This window comes from Cynocephalus volans, chromosome 4 (genome assembly GCF_027409185.1).
Source record: "Cynocephalus volans isolate mCynVol1 chromosome 4, mCynVol1.pri, whole genome shotgun sequence".
In the NCBI taxonomy this organism is placed as follows: Eukaryota; Metazoa; Chordata; class Mammalia; order Dermoptera; family Cynocephalidae; genus Cynocephalus; species Cynocephalus volans.
This window is the reverse complement of record NC_084463.1, coordinates 106,759,131-106,782,332: the sequence shown is the minus strand read 5'-3', so window position 1 is coordinate 106,782,332 and position 23,202 is coordinate 106,759,131. Positions and strand designations below refer to the sequence as shown.

The following is a 23,202-nucleotide window of genomic DNA, read 5'->3' as shown; positions in this document are numbered from 1 at the left end:
TTTCCATTATTCTAAGATATAATAAAGAAGAAAGAGTAAAAAGTGAGAAAAGGATGACTAAGACAAAAGGCTGTGAGAGCAAAGGGAAGCAAAGAGGAGATAGTTAAGAGGAGAAAGCTGAGAAGAAGGGAAGAGGAAGAGAAACTGGGAGACAGAGGAGTGTGTGGAAAAAGGACAGGGGAAAGGAGTGGGCATGGGATGAAAGAGGAAGGGAAAAATAGCATGGGAGGAAATCAGGCAGTGGGAGAAGTAAAAAGGGTCTGAACATAGGCTCTTACCTAAAGTACCTGCTGGGAGCTACATTGAGATAGAGGAAGTGGATCTTCTTCAGGTATTTCTCTGTCTTCAGAAGATTCACCACCTGACTACCTAGGAAGGATGTCTCAGGTAAGAAGCCAGTGTCTCTCTTTCGGAAGGCTTTCTTCCCAGGAACTTCATAGTCAAGGTGAAACCTGTATGACAAAAAACAAGGAGAGAAAAGGCAGGACAAAAAGGTCAGGTACCTAAAGTTGGGCCTTTCCACTGTTAGCCAGTGAAAAAAGGAGCTAGATCTGGTGCCTGAGGGTACCTGACCTGGCATCATCAGAGTGTGTCTAACACCTACTCTCAAATATGCCACATACTGAGCAAATATGGTCCATCATACAACACAGTCAGGCAACTATATTCACTTAGACACGTGTGCATGAACAACTCCTCCCTTTCTGATAAATGAATATTCATTCTGTATTGACTGATAATTAGGAAGCCTGTATTTGGTAATACTGTGTATGAATAATGCGACCGCTTTGTTTTTCCAACTCATATCTCTGTAAGCCCACAGTCCTGGATTTCTGTCAGCCTTCCTACCACTCTAGATCTGATCTCCTATCTTTGCTCTCATTACACCTGCTTCCCAACCCTGCATGATCTCCATGCCTGTTACTCTTTCCTGCTCTTCCTCCATTGTCACCCAACCTCCAGCTTCATATCCTTTCCTTTCCAGCCAGGATCCAATGGTGCATCCCCCCTCAAGATGCACCAATACTCTCATCTTCTTACCCTTCTACCATACCGCCAACAAAATTGGCATAAAAATTAATTATCCAAGAACCCAAAAGTTAATTACCTGGACTAATAATTTTGATTTGGGTGATCTCAGAGCACACCTCCCCCTCCGGAATTATTTAACTTAGACTCAACCAGTCAAAGTATACTAGTATAATTAATTGTCCCAAACTTTGAAAAACAAGTTACCCCAGGGATAACAGTACAATCCTATTCTGGAGATCATATCAGCAATAGGGTTTATGACCTAGATTTTGGACCAGAACATCTTAAATGGTATAACAGCTTTTAAAGGTTCATTTCCTCAGCAGTTAAAGTCCCACATGATATAGTAGATTTATAAGATACAGAACCAAGAATATATCCCTCTGTAGATCCCTGGTGTCCAATCTCAATTGTAGGTTCATTCTGCTCTGCTATCTTAGTATAAAGTCCTCAGGCAGCTACCTCTTTCAGATCCCTCAAGCTGCTATACCTAACCCCATGTCCAACCCTCCCAAGCCCACCTGTTCAATCCCATTCTCTGCCTCCTTCCCAGCCTGGCGAAAATGGAGGTTCTCAGCCATGAGCCAACTCCCTCAACTTTCGTTACTTTTCCACATACTTATCTGTCCCCCAACTTGAAAGGAAGGGGTGTCCTTTTTTCTCTGCAAGCCTATTTCCTCCATCCATGCTCTGGACCCCTTATCCCCCCTCTCTATGATGCATTTTAAATCTCCTCTTCTTCTTTCCTTAACCTGTTTATTAAGTCTACAAATATTTATTGAGCACCTACTCCTCAAGCACTGTCTTAAAGGCTTTAAACATCTATCTTGAAAAAAAAAGAGTCCTACCTAGACACCAAAATTCTTTCAAGCTGCTGCCCGACTATCTCTCACTCACTTTCAAGCCAAGCTTCATGAAAAAAACAATAAAATGCGATTTCCACTTCATCTCCCATTCATTCCTGAATGCTCTACAATCTGGCTTACTCCCCGCAAAACTCCTTTGAAACCATTCTCACTAATGTCTTCCTTGTTGCTATATCCAGTGAACATTTTTCAGATTCTTCTTACTTGCTTCAGTAACATTTAGCACTACTGCATCTCCCCTTCTCTTTGAAACTCTTCTTATTTCACCTCCTAATCTAGACCCAGACTCCTCTGATGTGCTTTCCCCTAACTGTACACACACACACACACACAGAGTCCAGAGAACAACTGGGAGAGAGACAGCATTCTTTTGTTTTATAGCACTTATTACAATTTGTAGTCTTGTTTTATGTGTATCAACTTATCTACATCTATCTCCCTAAGTTGTAAGACCCCAAGGGAAATAATTCAGGTTTTCTTCTTTGCTCCTGTATCCCCAGCATCTAGCAGTTCCCAATACACATAGGTATCCAATAATACTTATTGAATAAATGAATGCCTGGAAAGCCAGTCTTGGAGAATTTAATGCAAATTAAACCATATTAGCTAGATCTCAGAGGTTTACTGCCATGTTCAAAGAGAGAGCAGATAATGTAACCCCTTCCCAACATCTCAATTAAGTTCCCCCAGGAAACGAAACTGTACTCAGGGCACAGGGCAGTTCTTTGAAAAAGCAAAGAAGTCTGTTTGAGCTATCGGGGAAGCTAAGCTTGAGTAAAGATAAGATGAGCTTTCTTCCCAGACTCTGAAATATGTCACAGACAAGCTGCAAAGCACCTAGAAAATCAAGTCTGAGGATTGGGAGAAATTCCAAGAATAAAGTTAAAGAACTCTCAAAGAGGAGGTCTCCATAGGCATTCAGAAATCCTGAAGAGAGCTCTGATAGTCAGATTTTGAAAGAATCCTCACTCAGGGGACCAGAGTGCTCACATTGGCAGAGCAGGAAGAAAACTCTGAAAGAGTCAGGATGAAATCCTATCCAGTAGTGCTGCCATTTCTGCTCTGCTTTGGAGCTGGTTTAGCTCACATACACATGTTTAGGAAGGCCACTCGGACAAGCACTCCCCAGGTGTATCCTCAGGGAAGGACCCTATACCCAGCATCCATGATCCAGCACAAGGTAGGCCCAGAGGTGAGGCTCAGTGATTATGAGTGGATGAGAAAAAGAACTAAGGAGGCCTCTGGCACAGTCTGAGAAAGAAATCTGGAAATTCTGGAAAGTCAAACTGTTTTCTGAAGCTTTGGCTTCCTCATGGCTGATTTCTGATTTTCATTAATTTCTGCATTTCCCTATAGGGATTAACACTAAGATCACTGGGTTTATTTTGCAGACAAAAAGGAAGAGGAAAGCAGCCTCACACCAGCCTGGCTTGGGATCAGGCTAATCCCTCAGATCAATAGAGAGCTGGCTCTAGACATCCAAGAGGCCCTGGAGGTACCCATAAACTGGTTTATTTTTCTCCTCTGCTCTTAGTCACACACTGGGTCCCTCACTTACCTAGTCTCTCTTCTTCCAACAGCTTCCTCCTCTGCATTGTCACTACTTTCATACTGTACAGGGATGTCCGTCGCCAGTGCCAAGGGCAGGAGACTAAGGCCATCCAGCCACCAGGACTCTTCTAGGGCCACCTCAGCTCCAACAATGCCCAGGCAGCGCTGTAACTCAGGCAGTGTCAATGGTCGCAGCCATGTAGCCAACTCCTCCTTTACTTGCTGCCCACCCCACCGGGCCTGCACAAAAGGGCAGGCTGGGCATGAGGGCCCATGATGGAACCTCTGCTTCTGGGTATGGCAATCAGCATGGGAGGCACTATCTAACAAAGAGCTGTCTGGAGGAAAGGCCTGGTCTATGGCATCTAGCAGGTCCAGCTGGAGCTGGGATTGGACCCAGGGTGCCCAGCAGTACAGCTTCTCCAGGAAGGGTAGCAAATCAAGATGACCGACTAGCAACTCACGATATGGAGGCAGCAGACCCAGTACTGCATGCAGGTAGCGCCAAGCTGAAGGGCTGCCATCCTGCAGCACAGCTGAGAACAGAGTTTGGAGCTCAGCTAGCAGTAGCTCCAGCACTGTGGGCTGCTCTGACTCAGTCACTGGCTTCGGGAACTGCCTCTGACAGGCCGAGGGCTGTTCTTTGCTGTCCAGGACACATACGGAGTGCTGAGACTCAAGGGCATCAGATGATGCCTCATCAGGAGACAAATCCACCCTCCTCTTCTCTGTAACAGAGAGGAGCTGGGCTTTTAACTGCTGTCGAAGTGACCTTGCCCACAACTCAGGCTCCAACTGCCAGTTCCAGGCTCCTGGATGCTGAGCCTCACCTGCATGGGCCAGGCCAGAAGAGGGGCAGGAGAAGACCCTCAAGTTCTGGGCAGGAGATGGTCAGGGTCAATGGGGAAGGAGGGCGGGGGGGGGGGGGCTCCTGGGACAGAGAAATGGGAGGGCAGAGCCAGAACAGCAGAGGACCTTTCCTAAGAACCTCACGCCCTCCTTACAGCTTCCCCAAAGACTAGTAAAAAGCAGGCCCAGGTCAGAGGTGGGAGTCCTCCCAGCACAAGAGTTCTTTCCCACCTCCCAGTACCCTGTCCCCCTCACCTGGCCTAAGGGGTATTGGAGGCAAGGGAAAGGAAGAGAGCCAGATCTGCTGATGAGGTTTCATTGGGGAGTGCCTGCTGGAAAAGTGCATGAACTTAGACTTGGGTCTCAAGCACAGGCTCACCCTAATCACCCTAAAACCACCCACACCCAGAGAAGCTGGCACACAGGAGTAATCACAAACTGACACGACAGGGCTCACTCAGAGAATCTCGGTCACAGCAAGGAAACTTCACTCAGAGTGGAGGTCGGCGATCGCCTTAAGGGGAGAAAAAAACAGGTCGTCACTCAGAGGCAGCAAAGCCTCAGTCCCATGACGTGTTCGCCCACAGGCTGAGGAGGTCGAGAGGACAGAAAGCCGAAGAGAAGAGCGGGAACAGTGAACTACCTGGTCAGGATGCGGGTGGAAGCAGAGAGGAAGAAGGGACAAAGGATCGGGCGGGGGAGGAGGTGGTCTCCGTGGGAGCGTGGGAAAGGGGGCCTTTTTGGGGGGTAGGAGAAACAGCGGGTCCTGGGGGACCAAGGGAAGCGGATGCCTACCCGAAGACGCACCTGCAGCTCCATCCGTTCCCAGCTGTTAGAACGGTTACCAGACCCCGGGAGGCCCGAGACACAGCCGAGAATACAGACAAGAGCCAGAAAGAGGAGGGGCCAGGGTCGAATGTGGGCGGGCCGAGAGGGCGGGGACCCAGCCGGGGGAGGGGGGCGGTACCGAGGCCAAACCCGTAGGCTGCCATAAGCCTGGAACGGGGACCAACAGAGGACCAGGCTGGGTCTAAAAAAGTGACACGTTGATTCAAGGGACTAGCAATCCCGAGAGCGTCGTGAACAGGTGTAATCCATGTGCCCGTTTATCCATTCGCTGAGTGTCTAAGCTAGTGCCTGGTCCCAACGAGGTATGCCTTTGGGACTCCCTGCCCACCACAACATATCCATCTACACCACCCCATCTCTCCAAAAGAATCCAAATAAGACAAAATCCTTGATGTCAGGGAGCTCAAAATCTAGTTTACGGAGCGGGCAGGAGAGGAGAATGCAGATTGAATGATTTTTTAAAATTCAGCTGAATGATTTGAAACAAATAGAAATTCGGCCCACATCTCCTCTGAAATCCAGATTTGTAAATCCAAATGCCTACTTGGATAACCGATAAGTATCTCAAACTTAACAACTTAAAATGTCCAAAACCAGACTACTAACCACCCCTTCCCCCAAAAGAAACCTGCTCCTTTCACTGTCTTTCCCATCTCAGTAAGTGGCAAGTCCATTTCTCAAGTTGCTCAGGCCAAAACCTTGTAGTCACTTTTGACTTCTCTGTCTCTCACCATAACTAATACTTCAGGAAATTCTATTGGCTATACCTTAAAAATATATCTGGAATCCAATTATTTCTCACCACTTTAAGTGCTACAACCTTGGTATAAAAGCTGCTATCATTTCTCACCTGAATTTTCCATGGCCTGCTAACTGGTCTTCTGGCTTCCACCCTTGCCCCTCCAATCTATTCTTTTCAGAGAAGATAATGACCCTTTTCAAATGCAGGTAGATCCTCACAATGGAATACTATTCAGCTATAAAAAAGAATGAAATACTGCCATTTGCAACAACATGGATGGACCTTGAGAGAATTATATTAAGTGAAACAAGTCAGGCACAGAAAGAGAAATACCACATGTTCTCACTTATTGGTGGGAGATAAAAATAAATAAATAAATTCACACACACACACACACACACACACACACACACACACACACACACACACCAAAAAAAAAAAAAAAAAAACTGGGGGTAAGAAGAAGACATAACAATTACAATTCCTTGAAGTTGACACGACAAACATACAGAAAGGACATTGTTGGGTGGGAGGGGGGAGAGGGAGGAGGGAGGGAGGTTTCATAATGGGCCACAATAATCAACCACATTGTATATCGACAAAATAAAATTTAAAAAATAAATAAATAAATAAAAATATACAAAGTAAAAAAAAAAAAAAAAACAACAACAAAAAAACAAATGTAGGTAGATCCTATCACTCTTCTGCTCAAAGCTCACTAACACTTTATCATCTCATTTCCTCAGGTTAAAGCCAAAGTTGTACTGTTACTGAACCCAAGTCCAGGTGTCTGTCACCAAACAGAAACAAAGGACTTGAAAGTCAAATGCTGGTGAAAAGGAAAGGCAGATTTATTCAGGTCTGAAGAGATTCCTTTTTCACCAGCATCTGACTTTGAGTCAGTTGTTTCTGTTTGGCAGCAGGCAGTAGGACTTGGGTTTGGTAACACTACCATTGTCTACAAATTGCTATCTGATGGCTGTTGCCTTCTCTCTCCATATTCCCTCTACTCCTGTTGTGTATGGATCACACCAAGCATACTCCTATCTCAGAGTCTATGTACTGTGCTTTCTGCTTGTGTATCAGTTAGGAGATAAACAAATTTTGATGGTTAATATTATGGGTCAACTTGACTGGGCTAAGGGATGACCAGATAGCTGGTAAAACATTATTTCTGAGTGTGTCTGTGATGGTAATTCTGGAAGAGATTAGCACTTGAATAGGTAGACTGAGCAAAGATCACCCTCACCAATATGGGTTGGCACCATCTATTGCCTGAATAGAACAAAAAGGCAGAGGAAGGATGGCTGAGACATCCATTTTCTCCTACCCTCAGACATCAGCGCTCCTGGTTGTCAGGCCTTCAGACTTGGATTGAATTATATCACCAGCTTTCCTTGTCCTCCAGCTTGCAGACAGCAGACCGTGGGACTTCTCAGCCTATTGCTTCAGTTTCTTTGGGGAACACTCACTAATACACAAATCTTCTGTGGCTGTCTAACACATTACCATAAACTAAGCAGCTTAAAAACAAGACGCATGTAGTATCTCATAGTTCTGTAGATGGTATGTCCAACATGACTTTGCTGGGTTCTCTGCTCAGGGTATCATAAGCCTGAAATCAAGGTGTTGGCTGGGATCAGTTCTCATCTGAAGGCTCTGGGGTGAAAATCCACTTCTAAACTCCTTACTGTTGTTGGCAGGATTCAGTTCTTTGCAGTTATAGGACTGACGAAGTTGTTTCCTTTCAGGCCATCAGCCAGGGAGTCACTCTCAGGTCTTAAGAGACTACCTGCCGGGCTGAGCCCGTGGCGCACTCGGTAGCGTGCTGCGCTAGCGGCGCGGCGACGCTCCCGCCGCCGCGGGTTCAGATCCTATATAAGAATGAGCGGTGCACTCCCTGGCTGAGCGCCGGTCACGGAAAAAAAAAAAAAAAAAAAATAAATAAAGTAAAAAAAAAAAAAAGAGACTACCTGCCTTCCTTGCTGCATGATCCCTCCATCTTCCAAGCAGCAACAGTGCCTCAAACTGTTCTCCTGTTTCAAATTTCTCTGACGTCCTCTTCTGCAACTAGACAAAGAAAACTCCCTGCTTTTAAAGGGCTTCTATGTTTAGGTCAGGCCCACCTCGATAATCTCACTTTTTTACAGTCAACTATGCTATATAATATAACCTAATCACAGAAGTAAAATCTGTCATAGTCACAGTCCCAAGGGACAGGAAATCTCAGAGACCATCTTAAAATTCTGCCTATCACACATATACTATAATAAAAGCACCCAAGGGCCGAGCCCGTGGCGCTGGGAGCACAGCGACGCTCCCGCCGCAGGTTCGGATCCTATATAGGAATGGCCGGTGCACTCACTGGCTGAGTGCCAGTCGCGAAAAAGACAAAAAAAAAAAAAAAAAGCACCCAAAATACAAAGGATTAAACATGATAGAAGTTTATTTTTTTCTCTCACATAACTTTCCAAGTATAAGCACTTCAGAGCTAAGCTGGTAGCCTTTTTGTTGTTCTGCCTTCTACAAGGAAGTAGTCCTTGTCTTCAAAGTCCAAGAGTGTTCGCCACCATGTCTACTGGGTCCCATCCCCATTAGTGAGATGGAAGAAAAGAGAAAGGACAGGGCATTCCCTTTAAGGGCACAGCTTGGGGCTGGCCAGTTAGCTCAGCTGGTAGAGCGTAGTGTTAACCAAGGTCAAGGGTTCAGATCTCCATACCAGCCAGCTGCTCTTCTACTCTCTTCCCCCACCAAAAGGCACAGCCTGGCAACTGCACACATCACTCAATCACATGGCCACACCTAGCTCTAAAATCTAATCTTTATTTTTAGTGGTCATGTGCCAAGATAAAATTCAGGAGTTCTATTAGAAAAGAAAGAAGGGAACAATGAATACTGAGGGACGACTAGTGGCTTATAACACTACTTGAATGGAAGGATGAACGCTCTTCTTCCAGGTGCCCTTGAGGCTCACTCCCTCATGTCAAGTGTCTGCTCAAATACCACTTTATTAGTGAATTCTTCCCTAACCACCCAACAGAAAATGGCAACAATCTCCCCAACATCCTTATCCTCCTTACCCTGAATTATTTTTCTCCATAGTATTTATCATTTCATATAAATTTTTTTTTTTTTTTTTTAAAGATGACCGGTAAGGGAATCTTAACCCTTGGCTTGGTGTGGTCTGCACCATGCTCAGCCAGTGAGCGCACCGGCCATCCTTATGTAGGATCTGAACCCGCGGCGGCAGCACTGCCACGCTCCCAGCGCCGCACTCCCTGAGTGCGCCACGGGGTCGGCCCATTTCATATAAATTTTTATTTGCTTATTGTCTTATTGTCTATTTCCCCTGACTAGAAATAAAAGCAGCATGGTGGTAGAGAACCTGATTGCTCCCTGATCTACTCCCAGTGCCTAGTGCACCATGAATAGGTGACCAGAAAATACCTGTGAAAAAAGATGCATAAATGTATAATGACCTTCATTAGTAAGAAGATAGGCTCTGGAGTCAGACTGCCTGAATTGAAATCTCGACTTCACCACTTACTAGTCATGGGATATTTTACCTCAGTTTAATTTTTTGAAAATGAAGATAATAATAGTATCTACCCTGCAGTGTTATTGTGAGTATTAAATGAATTAATGTACATAAAATACTTAGAATAGAGCCTGGTAGATAACAGGCATTTGATATAACAGATATATGTTTGGTTGTTGTTCATTTTGACATAATGATGAGCAAGACATAATAGGGTTCAGGAGGGCATGAATAAGGGCATGGACAACCCTTCCTAGACAGAAGGGAATTCTGTTCAGTAACCTCTGCTGAGCCCTCAACACTGCCTACAAATCTAATTGTGTCTTTTGTCAGTTCATTCTTCCATTCTGTGCAAAGACTATTTCAAATCTCTTATACTCTCTTATCTTCTATTTTCTTCTGCTTTATTCTCAGATGATAATTTCACCTCCTATTAAAAGAAAAAAGATGCTGTATCAATCAGGGTTCTCCAGAGAAACAGAACCAATAAGATATGTGTGTGTGTGCATATGTGTGTATGAAGAGATTTATTTAAAGGAATTAGCTCACCTGATCATGGGGACTGGAAAATCCATTATCTGTAGGGTAGGCCAGCATGCTGGAAATTCAAGCAGAAGTTAATGTTGCAGTCTTTTTTTTTTTTTTTTTTTTAAAGATGACCGATAAGGGGATCTCAGCCCTTGGCTTGGTGTTAACCAGTGAGCCAACCGGCCATCCCTACTCTCCTGAGTGAGCCATGGGCCGGCCCTAATGCTGCAGTCTTGAGGCAGAATTTCTTCTTCTCTGGGAAACTTTAGTTTTGCACTTAAGGCCTTCAACTGATTGGATGAGGCTGACCCACATTTTCAAGGATAATCTCCTTTATTTAAACTAAGCATATACTAAGCATAGATGTTAACCACATCTATAAAATACCTTCACAGCAACACCTAGATTGCTGTTTGATTAAATAACTGAGTACTTATAGCCCAGCCAAGTTGACACACAAAACTAACCATCCCTCTCAATTCCCCAATACCAAATCAAACAACTACTTAGATCTGCTCTCCCTCCTTCCTGTTACCAATTAGAAGCACTCCTCCTCTCTCTAAAGCCAAGCTCTGTACCTTTGCTCTGGGACCATTCTTTCTTGCCTCCTTCCATTCAACAAATATTTATTGAGCATCAACTGTGTCAGGAACTGTTTTGGGTGTTTGGTTACATCAGTGTACAAAACAACAATAATGACAAAAATTCCTGATTTATTTATTTATTTATTTTAAAAGATGACCGGTAAGGGGATTTTAACCCTTGGTGTGGTCAGCACCACGCTCACCCAGTGAGCAAACCGGCCATCCCTATATGGGATCCGAACTCATGCCCTTGGTGTTATTAGCACCACACTCCCCCAAGTGAGCCACAGGCCGGCCCCCAAAATTCCTGATTTATAAAGTTTACATTCCAGCAGGGGAGACAGATGACAAACAATAAACAAAATGATTACACTATATACAGCATGTGAGAAGTGATAAATGCTATGGGGGAAAAAAAGCAGAATAAGGTGGATTGGGAATGTCTGAAGGGAGCATAGGTTGCAATTTTAAATAGGATAATCAGAGTAAAACCTATATAAAAAGGTGATATCTGAGCAAAGACATGAAGGGAAAGAAGGGCAGCTCTTCCCCCTGTCTTTTGTCTGGTTAATTCTAATTCATTCTCTGGATCTCAGCTTCAAAATCACTGCCTCAGGGAAGCTCTCTTTCATCACACAAACAAGGAAACTTTGTTCTACTGTACGTTTCTATCCCAACAGACATTTCTTCTTTATAACATTCATTACAGTTGTGATTACTTGTCCTATACTGATCTTCACATATCTATGTTAAGCTCCTTGAGAACAAGAATAGCATCTCTCTCACTCACCTCTGTATCTGCAGGGCTTATCCTAGTGTTGGTAAAAGCAGTCACTCAAATATTTGTGGTATATGTGAATATATGAATAAATGGGGCATACCCAGAAAAGGAGAAAAAGAGTCCAGAATTAGCATGATGTGTTCAAGCACCACAAATAAAGTCATCCTTTTATAGCCAAGGGTAAGAGAATTGAAAACTGAAGAAATAGGGTTGAAGATGAGGTTAAAGAGGTCATCTGGAACCTGATCAGAGAAGGCCTCAGTTGTGATGCTAAGGAGTCTGAATGTCATGGAAGGTGTTAAGTAGATGAGTACCATGATTAATTTATACAAGAATCACTCTTTGTTAGTGTGGAAAAATGGATTGGTAGGTATCTCCCAATAGCTATTCTCCTCTTCTTCCTTAGTAACAGAACCCCCAATTTTTAGTTGGGCAAATGATTGGAAAGAATAAAGATGACATTTCCCAGACTCCCTTGTAACACGATCTGGCCACATGACAAATACCTGATGTGCAATTTTCAGTATGTGTCCTTAAAGGGAGGAGGGCATGTCCCTTCACCACCACTCCCTGCCCCATCCTGCTCCTTGGGATATTTATGTGATGAAGAAAGCTCCATCTTGGTTCACAAGGATGAGGATCACACCCCAGACACTACAATCAGAAGGCTGCTAAGTAGATGGCTGTGAACTCACCACACAAGCTTGGAGTAGATTTTTACTTGAAAGAGAAATAAAAGTTCATAAATCTTTGTTACATGTAACTGAGCTAAATCCTAATTAATCAAAAAGAATCCAGACTCAAGACAAAAAGCTGTTAGAAAAAAAAGGAAAAAAAAGGTGTTAGGAGACTGCTGCTGTAAGCTGATGAAAGGCTGATTAAGGTGATGATAATGAAGATGGAGAGAAAGGAAAGGGTTCTAGTGATACTTAAGCAGAACTACAGGACTTCAAAATCGAGTGGAAACTAGAATGATAGTGATTTGCTGCAGATGGGGCCTTTCAGGTATTGACTGATGTGTGAATATTAAAGGTTGAAGATATCACTCAGTGAAATTTTGGATGAAAATTATCTCTAAATCATTGGTAAAAGGTCAAAGGTTTAATTCACAGGTTCACTTCTGTCTCTTCTGATAAAAGGCCTTTCTCTTTGTTAATAGTTGAGCTGGGAGGAGACTGAAAGATATTCATTCAACAAATATTTGTCGAGTGCATATTATGTGCCAGGTGATGTGATAAGGATACAGTGGTGACCAATACAGACATGGACTCTGCTCTCATGAGGTATATAATTACAAACTGTTAAAAGTGCTATGTTCTAAAAGCATGAGGAGTTATGGGAGCTGAAGTCTGGGAAGAGTTCTTTGAGGAAATAGTATTTGAACTAAGATCTCAAGAATGAGTAAAAGTTAAGCAGGTAAAGGAGGAAAGCACTGCCAAGCCAGGAAATAGCAGGTACAAAGGCCCTGAGATGGAAAAGTACATGACAGGTTAGAGGAAATTGAAAGGCCAGTGTGGCAAGAGCACAGAGAGGGAGAAAGTGAAGTGTGACTCAAGTCAATTCAACAAATAATATTTATAGTCCAGATTTGAAAGTCACTGGTAAGACCAAGCTGGAGATAGGCAGGGCCTGGATCATGCAGGGCCTTGTATGTCATGTTTAGAATCTGTTTTTATCCTAAGAAGAATAGGAAACTATTGCAAAGTTTTAAGCATCAGTTCGTTTTCTGGCTGAGGGACACAAAAGTGGGTATGGGAGAAGCAATCGCAATAATCGTGGTGGGAGATTATGGTGAAGATGGAGAGAATCAAGGAATATTTACAAATGTAAACTGATAGGATTTGGTAGTTAAGTGAGGGGATGAGAAAGAGGGATGTGCCTATGTTACTAGCTTCTGCAACTGGATAAGTACCAAGCACAGGAGGAAAGTTTATGAGGAAACATGTTGAGTTTGGGATGTTTTTGAGACACCTAAGTGGACATGTCAAGTAACGTGGAGGAACTGGAAGTGATCAGTAACTAAATCTCAGAGTGGGGATGAAACTGTCCTAGAAAAATTAGACTGAGAAAGAACAAGACCTAGAGAAACTTTTAGATTTAAAGGCTGGGAGGAGGATGAACCTGCAATGGAGGCTAAGCATCTGTGGTCAAAGAGGTAGTAAAACTGTAACAGTGGAATCACAGACCAATGGAAGAGTGTGAGTGATGAGAAACTAGAAAACGGTACCAAATGCTACTGAAAAGTGAAGTAAGCTAAGGACTAGGAAATAACCACCAGATTGAGGGATATGAAAGTCACCCCCAAGCTGACCTTAGTAAGAACAATTTCAATAGAATAAGCGTTGTAGAAATCAAAACAGACTGGGTTGAGGAACGGGAATGGAGAAGTGACTTGTAAGATGAAGAGGGCCAAAGTATCCAACTGTTTTGAGAAGTATAACTGTAAAATAGAAAAGATAGGATGGTAACTGGAGGGGAAATGAGGTACAGAGTGGCTTGTTATAACAAGGGAGTCTCTAGCATATTTAAACACTGATGAGAAGAATTTAGAAACGTGCAAGGAAATCAGAAATCCTCAAAGAGGGAAGGACTAGGATTCAGAGCACAGAAACAGGAACTGGACTTAGGTGAGAGGGATGCTTGCTCTGTTTAGACAGGAGGAAGAGGACAGAATGATCAGATGTACATGGGTAAATAATTTAAGTCATGGGATGTTGAAGGAGTTACCAGCTGATAGCTTCTATTTTTTGACTATGAAATAAGAAATAGGATTACCTGCAGAAAGTGAAGAGAACGGTGGGGGGTGGAATAAGAGGCTTAAGAATATTGGTTTGAAATGGTCACTACAGGGGGCAGTAAAGATGACTGGAAAAATCTAGTGAAGTTACAGGGGCAGAGATTCCATTGGAAGTTGGTAACCATGGATTCATAGCAGTATAAATATGCTATATATTTATACAGCACTTGGGTGGCATTTAGCTGTCCAGATGCAGGCACAGACAAGTATTTTATTTTACTTAAGGGTCCAAAAAAGAGATAAAAGGAAAGGAAATTTAGCCCGTTCCAAGAAAATCACTAGAGATTAAACTGGACAGGAATCTAAAGAAGGAAGTTGCTAATGGAGAGAAGGCAGAAGTGACCTGAATACTGCAGTGAAATCAAAGAATGATAGTAGAGGGAATAGCTCAAAAAACAAAGTGGAAGGAATATGGTCAATGAATAAGATGCAAGTAATAGTTTTTTGAAGATGGAGCAGTTTGCGGTGATAATAGTCAGGATATAACTAAAGGAGTAGGCGGCTAAGACAGAATAGAAATCATTGGAGACTGGATCAAGAAACCAAGAGATCAAAATACCAATACCCATGTAAACTTTAAAAGATCACAGGCTAGCTATCCAGAGATAGGAAGATCAAAGGCTAGCTATTCAGAGGAAAGTAGGATAGTAGTTAATATGGTTGATAGGACAAGTAATAAGAGAGGGTTGTATAGATGAATAGCCTCAAAAGAATGAGACTTTGCAACGGAGCGGGCAGTTAAATTCTGAAGCCACAATGACAGGAACACCAACCCTGTCTCCAATATGTGTTTATGATAATGTGAGAAAGCTTCATCCAGGTTTATTCCTGTGTTGTGCTTGGAAAATGACACTGTTCTCATTATGTCAATGGCTATCACTTTATGGTAAGATCTGAAGAAGACCACCAACTAGGAAGATGAAGTGGTAGGAATAAGGCTTTTCTCCCAAGTACTTAACATATTTATAAACAGAAAGAACCAGGACAAAAGAGATTGAAAATTTAAGAAAGGAATTGATAGGTCAGATTGAGAGACACTTGTTTTTCCATGCCTAGAGGCAGGTTGGATACAGAAGAATTTGCAGATAAAAGCTCTGGAAGTTCAAAGAGCAGAGACTTTAAAGACAGACAGGTCTATGTTCCTAGCCCTTTCTAGCAATTACTAATTATGTGACATGGCAAAAGAGGAAGCTAAGATAAATCACAATGGAAGTTTATTGTAAGGATACACACAAATGTTGACGTGGAAGAATTCTCCCCCCAGCAGCACAATATCCCAGGTTTCTATTCTTCTGTCTCTGGGAGTTGAGAAGTTCACAAGCTGTTTTACTTATATTTAAATTTCTCAAGGAAGGAATTTTATTAGGTAGACATAAAGCCACTCAGTAGGGAAATCCCTGGTCGGCAACTTTTATCTTAACAAGCTTTTCTGTTCAAGATTTGTTCAAGAGATAGCAGCTATGGGATAAAACACTGATTGGAGCCACTTTTCTCAATAGGTAACTGGGTAAAAGATAGGCTTCTGGTGCATTCTTGATTCTTGCTTCCTCATCTGGTAAGGGGAAGATAATGCTTCTTACTTGTAGTATTGTTGTAAAGTTTAACTAAGAAAAAGCATGACATCTACAAATATCAGAAACTATATAATGCTGATGCTCAATAGTTACTATTTTGAAAAGCAGCTTGGTGTACTACCAAGAACACAGACTTTAACATCAGATCTGCATTTTAATAGGAGGTCAGTTACTTGAGAATTTCAACTTTCTGGTCTGTAGGTGAGAGAGAACAGCTGCATTGTGGGTGGTTGTAAGGAGTTTTTATTATTGTGGGAGCAATGTCTAGGTGCTTCAATTCCTCTGTAAAAAAACCGGTCGCCTAATGAGGAATAGTTGAAGGTGGGATGTAGTATTAAGGAAAGCAGTGAAGGTATAAAATAAATGCCATGGTGATTAGGAGAGGAAATGGGCCAGGAACACAAAGGGCAGCATGTTGGTATTGAGGACTTGGCTGAGGTTGAAGAAATAGATTATTTAGTGGCATTCGGTACACAACTGTTTTTCTCTAGCAGTTTGAATGAAGAAATACAAAAAACATACAGAATGATATAAAAAGAAGGCCAAGGGTGGCCAGAAAACAGGGTGATGAAGCGATGTGGCATTCAGACTGCTAAATATAGAAGTAAATTCCACAAGGGGGGAGGAGCAATAATGAGAAAAGAATGGAGAGGCTGGGATTAAAAATCACAGAATAGGTACAGTGGGAACAATGTAGGGTAGAGGGTGGAAGCTGGAATTAGGAAATCATAGATGAGAAGTAAAACATTAAGGTAACATTAAAGAGGTCCCAAAGATTTTGTTTTCTGCTTTTTTTCATAACCACCACCATCTACTTCTCCCTTGGCTTTCTCTTCAAGTTTGGCTATATTGCAGAATATAGTCCCCAAGTTTCCCCCTTCCTGATTGCCCCTGAAGACAAGCATACAGACCTTCTTTGTTTAAAGGTTTTACTGCTCATCCTGGGAAAACAGGAGATACTAAAAAAATAACCTGGGAAAACAGCTGAAGTTTCAGAACACTCCAGAATTCTTACAGGTTTCACCTCTGTCCTGTGGCCACTGACTTCCTAGGAAGTACTTTAAAGCCCTGTGGTTTTTTAATCTGTTGTTCTTAGATATCTCCTCCTTTCCCTAGATCCAGAAGACTTCTTTCTTGTAAGACATAATCCACGAAAAATAATTATGAACCAACGGCTCACAGGAAGTCAGACAGACTTAAGGACAGCTAGACAGAACTCCCATTTTCTCTGTCATCTGGACAGAAACTAACTTCCTGTTGCTATCACCAACCTTAAAATTGTACCCACAGACCCTGTTTTAACCAGATACCTGAGAAGACAATTTCTCAGCTGCCAGGGCTGAAGCCAGTAGATATTCACTAAATGACAGAACAAAGGATGGTGACAATAAAATGGGTTCCCTGCCCAGAGTATAAACCAAACAGAGCAAAAAGCGGGTTTACTGGCTCCAGGAAAAGGAGCAACGGTACCCAGCTTTCGGGCTGCCCCTCATTCTCTCTGTACAGGCTTCACTAAGCCTAACGCCCAATGGGTCCTTCAAACTGAGGGTCCATCCAGTGCCTTCTCTCCTGGGATTGGGGATGGCTAGCTGCCTGATGGTGAGACTCCGGGCTGTTCAGCAGCAACACCTGGCACAGCCGAGGCAGCCTCATAGTCTGCGATGCGGCGGTGTACCAGGGCAGGCATGAGCTGCACATAAGCGGCCATGAGGCGGTGGTTGGAATGGATCAGCTTCCCAGCACAGCTGTGCAGACAGGCCTCCTGGAAGGAAGACAGGATTTAAGTAGATGCCAAAGGTGTCTTTTCAGGCCTGCCTCCTTTCTTCCCTATCCCCAGTCTGGGGCTGAGGGTCGTGGAGAGGCCAGAGCCAGAGGGAGGGGCAGTGGGGTAGGAGGGAAACAATCTACCATTAACTCTGAGGATCGAGAGTAACCTCAGTTCCCCACCTCCTCAGTGTCCAGAGCTCGTTGGTGCAGGCTGGGCACACAGCGCTGGAAGCAGAGTTCTGTCATCCTATTATAGACCAACAGGAAGTCCCGCAACTAGAAGAAAAAGGGAGTAAGAACTTAGCGATAAGGACCGTGCACCACAGCCCAATGTTGCCGGCCCTCGGATCCCTAACTCTTTGCTGTTACCGCAATATGGGCAGAGACGCGAGCTGAACGCCTGGCCCTGAAGGGACGTAGCTCTCACTCACATTTCTCAGTTGCTGCTGTTGCTGCTGCTGCTGAGCCTCCATGACACCGCTGGCAGGCCTACGTCGCTTCCGTTACAGCTCGACACCGCCCCGGAAGTGATCTCTCGCCGCTCCCCAAGGACTGAGGGGTTGGCTTGAGGATCGCCCGGCCCCCGGCTGTAACGTCACCTCCGCCCTTATAATCTGCGACGTGGCCGGCTTCTTCTGCCCGAAGAGGACGTCACTTCCGCCGAGTCCCTGACCTGCTGCTAGGATAGCAACGGGAACTGGAGCCCGAGGTCCCCGCGCGGCCCGGGCCTGGCGCCCTGAGGGGAAGAGCGGCCCGGCCCGAGGTGAGAGGCACATACTTGGGCGAGGGCAAGTTGAACGCACGAACCTGTCCTGAGGGCAGGATGCCCCTGAGTCCTGGGGAAGGATGAGGACACACCTGATGCCCAGGTGTATGGGGGGAAGGGATTGGGGGCGGGAACTCACGCACCTGGGAGACATAACTGACTTTGGAAGGGATCACCTATGTCCTGGGAAAGAGAGGCTTTTACCAGAGACCGGGAACATACACCAACTGATCCAACTAAGGCCTGGTGGGGAGGGCCCGAGGAAGAGGAGGTACATGCGAAGGAGGAGGGAGACCACGTAAAGGAAGGGGGAAGAAACAATAAAGGAGTGTGAAAGACCAAGCAATGGAGAATATACCTGAAAGGTGGGGGGGTGAACCCTGGAAAGGGCTTTGACTCCTGGTGGGAGTAAACACACCTGTATGGGGATAAGTTCCAAGAGAGCACAGACTTTATCTCTCTTGTTCACTGTTGGATTTCCATTGCCTCAAATAGTGCCTGACACATAGTAGGCACTCACTAAATGTCTGTTGAAAGAATGAATGCATGAATAATCACCGGAGTCCTGGTGAGGTTGGGGGATAGTGAGAAGACACCTGAGACTTGGATGTGCCTGTCTAAAAATGTGCACTTTGTAGAGGAGAAATACGTATACCTGAAGAAAGGAGTGGTGTCTGAACCCTAGAACATTCAAGCTCTGGAACAACCTTTAAAATCTCAGAAATGGCAGGGGAGGCACTCTTCTAGAGTGCTGGCCAATATCCAGAACTATTTGTGTTGGGCTTTGCAGGGTGCTGGGGTGAAGATTGTGACTCCAGTCCCTTCCATAGCCATGACGGACGGGATCCTAGGGAAGGCAGCCACAATGGAGATCCCCATCCATGGGAACGGTGAAGCTGGTCAACTTCCTGAAGATGATGGGTTGGAACAGGTGCTTCTGTTTGATTCTTCTAATTGCTTCTATTTAGGAATCCCAATTTATAAATCTTGGGCTCTCACCCCTATTACAGTAGCCTTTCCTTAATTTATCTCATTGCATTCTTTTTACAAATCTTTATTCTGATTCTGTGCAGACTTCCCTGTGTATTCTCTCTGTGATGCTTCAATCCAAGCTTGTTCCCATCTCCAAAATGCTTCAGCTGTCCCTATGTTCCTGAAGCCCTCCCCTCTTTTCTGGCCTGTAGGACCTCCAGCAGGTGATGGTGTCAGGACCCAACCTCAATGAAACCAGTATTGTGTCTGGTGGCTATGGGGGCTCTGGTGATGGACTCATCCCTACAGGTATGAATGATCAGAGACAGGGAGCTTGAGTGGAGAGAGGGACAGGAATGGTTTTGAGGAGCAAAGGATATGTCTAGGAAAGCTTGAATTATATCTGGATGACTTGGGAACTTCTGCTCATATAAACCCCATGGACTGTCCTCAGTCCAAGGCCCAGGGTTGTCCATCTGCTTCCCACCTGCCATTTAGCCCGTGAGATGGCTCATTTGTCCTTTCGCTGGCACCACCACCTGAGCCAAGTTAAGACCTCTTCTTTGCAGGAGTTCCTTTGCTCTGGAGCTTGAGGCTGATTTGGAACTTTGTGAGGCTTCTCAGAGTTTTACTTTAGACTCTAAAGCTTAGAGGAACAAACAGCTCTGAATCTCACACTGACTAGGATTCCACATGGGAATGTCAACCAGTTTTCCTCTTAACAGGACCCACTATCATTGACTCCCACCCCCACTCTTAGCATATTTTCTTCTGTTTCCTCTGCCCTTGTACACCAGCAACTTCTCTCCCTGCTAACCATGCCCCCCTCCCCAAAGGAGACCAGATGTATATTGGAATTTGGTTCTCAGGGCACAAGGTCTGAGTTCCTTCTAGTTAGCAGGAGAGTCCAATTGTCTCTAGCTTCTCCTCCAGGAAAGTCATTTTCATGTACTGGGAGGGAGGTATGGGTGGAGCCACAGAGGTGTCTGCTGATATCTGAGAGAGGCTGGTGTCAGAGAACTTGGTCCTTTAGGGTCTGGCCGCCATCCATCTCACGGCACTACTCCTGCTGGCTCTGGAGATGAGGTGGCTCGGGGCATTGCTGGAGAGAAGTTTGACATCGTCAAAAAATGGGGCATCAACACATATAAGGTAGGACTCAAGTACTTCTTCTTTCCCCCAAACTCCGCCTGGATACCTCCTTTTCCCTAGATCCTAATATCCCATCTATGGCTGAGACTAGGAACTTGGGGGTGCTAGAGTAGGTACCTGTTGCAGGGAGGGCAGGATGCTATGGTCTCTGACCTATTCCCCTACTTCCCAATCAGTGCACAAAGCAGCTGTTGTCAGAGCGATTTGGCCGAGGCTCCCGGACTGTGGACCTGGAGCTAGAGTTGCAGATTGAGTTGCTGCGTGAGACCAAGCGCAAGTATGAGAGTGTCCTGCAGCTTGGCCGGGCACTGACAGCTCACCTCTACAGCCTGCTGCAAACCCAGCATGCACTGGGTGACGCCTTTGCTGACCTCAGCCAGAAGTCCCCAGAACTTCAGGTGTCTTGGCCAGACCAAAGAGGGTGGGGGGACTGGGCCCGGGCCCTCCTCAGCCTCCTCAGCCTCCCTCCCTCCCTCCTGCAGCCCACAGGGAGAACCCCTCCAGGGTGGGCCCAGCCCTGCCCCCAGCAGCACTCACCTGTGGAGGCAGCCTAAGGGTTTGTACAGAGGTCCAGAAGTTGGGGGTGGGGGAGGGGGCACACTAGGTGCCTCACAAGCAACTATTCTCTGCATTGGCAAGAATGCCTTCAGTGCTTGGCCTAATAAAGAGACCCTCTCCTGCCTGATATACTAGCTCTCCCTGTTCCAGTCTTCTAAACTTATCTGAGGACCCCAATCCCCCACATTCCTACCCCAAGAATCCCCAGGATGGCCCCACCACCTTTCTGGCTAAGAGAGCCTTGCTGGAAGCAGTCTTTGGTTGTTCCAGTTTCAATGTCTGTTTCCTCCCTGGGGAGTAGGGGAACTCAGTCAGGTAGGGACAGATACTCAAGGAATGTCCTTCCCTCTGCCCTCAGGAGGAATTTGGCTACAATGCAGAGACACAGAAGCTGCTGTGCAAGAATGGGGAGACGCTGCTAGGGGCTGTGAACTTCTTTGTTTCTAGCATCAACACATTGGTCACCAAAACCATGGAAGACACGCTCATGACTGTCAAACAGTATGAGGCTGCCAGGTGTGGGCACTGGCGGGGCCTGGGTTTGGGCGAGTTGGCTGGCATGTGTGGAAGTTTGGGCATTAAGGGCATAAGAATTCAGGAAGGAAAGGACCGAGGTCAAAGAGGTAGAGACCAGCCTATATCACCCCCTCCCCAGGCTGGAATATGATGCCTACCGAACAGACTTAGAAGAGCTAAGCCTAGGTCCTCGGGATGCAGGGACACGTGGTCGACTCGAGAGTGCCCAGGCCACTTTCCAGGCCCATCGGGACAAGTATGAGAAGCTGCGGGGAGATGTGGCCATCAAACTCAAGTTTCTGGAAGAAAACAAGGTGCCAACCCCACTCCCTTGACCCTAGCCTGCCTTCCCATCTGAGACACTAGCCTTCCCCTCAGACCCTCCCCCATTGTTGGGTGGGGAAATGCAGCCTGGCTAGAGAGAGTGGGATGTTCCCCCAACCCCCTCAACCCCTGGGCCTTTCCAGGTCTGCTCTCCACCTCTGGCCCTTTCCTGTTGGTGGATTTGGCTGCTGGTCCCTGGAACATAACTGGGAAAAATTACCCCCTGATCTGGGGTACCAGAACCCTAGGCCCAGCAAATCAAGTCAGGTTTCTTCCATCAGATTGACCCTTCTCCTTTGACTCCCTGAGTGGAGTTCAGCCCCCATACCAAAAGCACCATCAGAGCAGAGTCCACGTGCCCATGGTCCATGCATGGGCTCAGGCTCATAGACCCTCAAGAAGGGTGCCTGAGTCCAGTCTTAGCTGACCCTGCTGGACCCCCAGATCAAGGTGATGCACAAGCAGCTGCTGCTCTTCCACAATGCTGTGTCCGCCTACTTTGCTGGGAACCAGAAACAACTGGAGCAGACCCTGCAGCAGTTCAACATCAAGCTGCGGCCTCCAGGAGCTGAGAAGCCCTCTTGGCTAGAGGAGCAGTGAGCCGCTCCCAGCCCAACTTGGCTATCAAGAAGGACATTGGAAGAGGCAGCCCCAGGGTGGGGGAGATTGGACATGGGACATCCCTTGCCACTTGCCCTTTGGCTTGGGCTCCCTTTCCCTGGCTGGAGCCTGACACCCAGTTCTGCCCACACTGCAGTGGAGGGAAGAGGGCCTGCAGACCCAGAAGCTGCTGCCCTGTCCTTTATCTTCCTGGCCGCTGGACTTCATTCCCAGATCTTTTCCTTCCACTCCACAGCCAAAGGCTATGACAAAATCACTCCCTGGCCAATGGCATAACTCCTCAGGCTTATGCCCAGCTTCTGGGGTATGCCCCCTGACCAATGGCAGAGCCTCAAATGGCCCTGTCAGCCAGTGGCAGCTCTTGGGCTCCCCTGGGCCAATGATGTTGCCTCCAATACCCTTTGTCTCTCCTCTACGCGTGCCCATTGCAGAGAAGGGGACTGGGACCAAATGGGTGGGGATAATGGGGAACCCCATTTCTGGCCTTGAATCTGAATGGGCTCCCTTCAGCCACTTACCCATCCACCCAGTTTAATTGTGCTTAGAGCCCAGGAAGATCGGGATTTAGCACTAGGAATAAACCTTTCATAAAAGCAGGCCCAGTGAGGTCAATTTCTGGGGGACTCTAGGAGGGTGGGCTGTATGGAGAAATGCTCAGTCTAATCATATACCAAAATCCTGTCAAATCAAAAGAGCTGAGGCCAGACAACTGAAGTCAGGTTTCAGAAATGGTCTGAAGACCCAGTCCTTCCCTGTCGCCAGTTGGAGGCAAAGCTTTATTTGCCCTTTGGGCTAGCACCAAGACAGCTGTGAAACTTAAGAGCACAGGGCCCAG

At 45.6% G+C, this 23,202-nt stretch overlaps 3 protein-coding genes across 5 annotated transcripts in view; 1 reads left to right on the top strand and 2 right to left on the bottom strand.

The window, feature by feature from the left end:
- The window catches only part of DNHD1 (dynein heavy chain domain 1), a 104,388-nt gene extending 96,508 nt beyond the window's left edge, over positions 1 to 7,880 (bottom strand). Inside the window, exons 1-4 of the mRNA XM_063094960.1 lie at positions 7,863 to 7,880; positions 5,106 to 5,294; positions 3,457 to 4,325; positions 279 to 452 (exon numbers count right to left, since the gene is read on the bottom strand). Coding sequence (XP_062951030.1) covers positions 279 to 452; positions 3,457 to 4,325; positions 5,106 to 5,294; positions 7,863 to 7,880 — 1,250 coding nt within the window. The remainder of the gene's footprint in view (positions 1 to 278; positions 453 to 3,456; positions 4,326 to 5,105; positions 5,295 to 7,862) is intronic.
- A 469-nt stretch (positions 7,881 to 8,349) lies between these two features.
- TIMM10B (translocase of inner mitochondrial membrane 10B) lies at positions 8,350 to 17,968 on the bottom strand. 3 transcript variants are annotated; one of them, XM_063093570.1, is made up of 5 exons: positions 17,890 to 17,968; positions 17,639 to 17,734; positions 17,321 to 17,453; positions 9,977 to 10,025; positions 8,350 to 9,857 (listed from the first exon to the last, which is right to left on the bottom strand). In XM_063093570.1, exons 1-5 carry the CDS (start codon positions 17,929 to 17,931, stop codon positions 9,851 to 9,853), a joined length of 327 nt encoding a protein of 108 aa, XP_062949640.1. In that variant the 5' UTR covers positions 17,932 to 17,968; the 3' UTR covers positions 8,350 to 9,850. The 3 variants fall into 3 exon arrangements, with proteins under 3 accessions (XP_062949640.1, XP_062949643.1, XP_062949641.1); XM_063093573.1 differs by having other exon boundaries at positions 17,828 to 17,931; XM_063093571.1 differs by lacking the exons at positions 8,350 to 9,857; positions 9,977 to 10,025 and having other exon boundaries at positions 14,237 to 17,453.
- Positions 17,969 to 18,120: 152 nt separating this feature from the next.
- ARFIP2 (ADP ribosylation factor interacting protein 2) lies at positions 18,121 to 22,963 on the top strand. Its single transcript, XM_063093289.1, has 8 exons — positions 18,121 to 18,221; positions 19,015 to 19,155; positions 19,409 to 19,505; positions 20,230 to 20,348; positions 20,525 to 20,746; positions 21,265 to 21,422; positions 21,562 to 21,736; positions 22,191 to 22,963. Exons 2-8 carry the CDS (start codon positions 19,057 to 19,059, stop codon positions 22,344 to 22,346), a joined length of 1,026 nt encoding a protein of 341 aa, XP_062949359.1. The 5' UTR covers positions 18,121 to 18,221; positions 19,015 to 19,056; the 3' UTR covers positions 22,347 to 22,963.
- The last annotated feature ends 239 nt before the right edge of the window (positions 22,964 to 23,202 follow it).

Coding starts and splice junctions, on each gene's coding strand:
- ARFIP2 (XM_063093289.1), top strand. CDS start 19,057: ATGACGGACGGGATCCTAGGGAAGGCAGCCACAATGGAGATCCCCATC. Junction 20,747..21,264: donor AGAAGTCCCCAGAACTTCAG/GTGTCTTGGCCA, acceptor CTCTGCCCTCAG/GAGGAATTTGGCTACAATGC. Junction 21,423..21,561: donor AAACAGTATGAGGCTGCCAG/GTGTGGGCACTG, acceptor CCCCCTCCCCAG/GCTGGAATATGATGCCTACC.
- TIMM10B (XM_063093570.1), bottom strand. CDS start 17,931: ATGGAGGCTCAGCAGCAGCAGCAACAGCAGCAACTGAGAAAT. Junction 17,735..17,889: donor AACAGCAGCAACTGAGAAAT/GTGAGTGAGAGC, acceptor TTTTTCTTCTAG/TTGCGGGACTTCCTGTTGGT. Junction 17,454..17,638: donor GAGCTCTGGACACTGAGGAG/GTGGGGAACTGA, acceptor TCTTCCTTCCAG/GAGGCCTGTCTGCACAGCTG.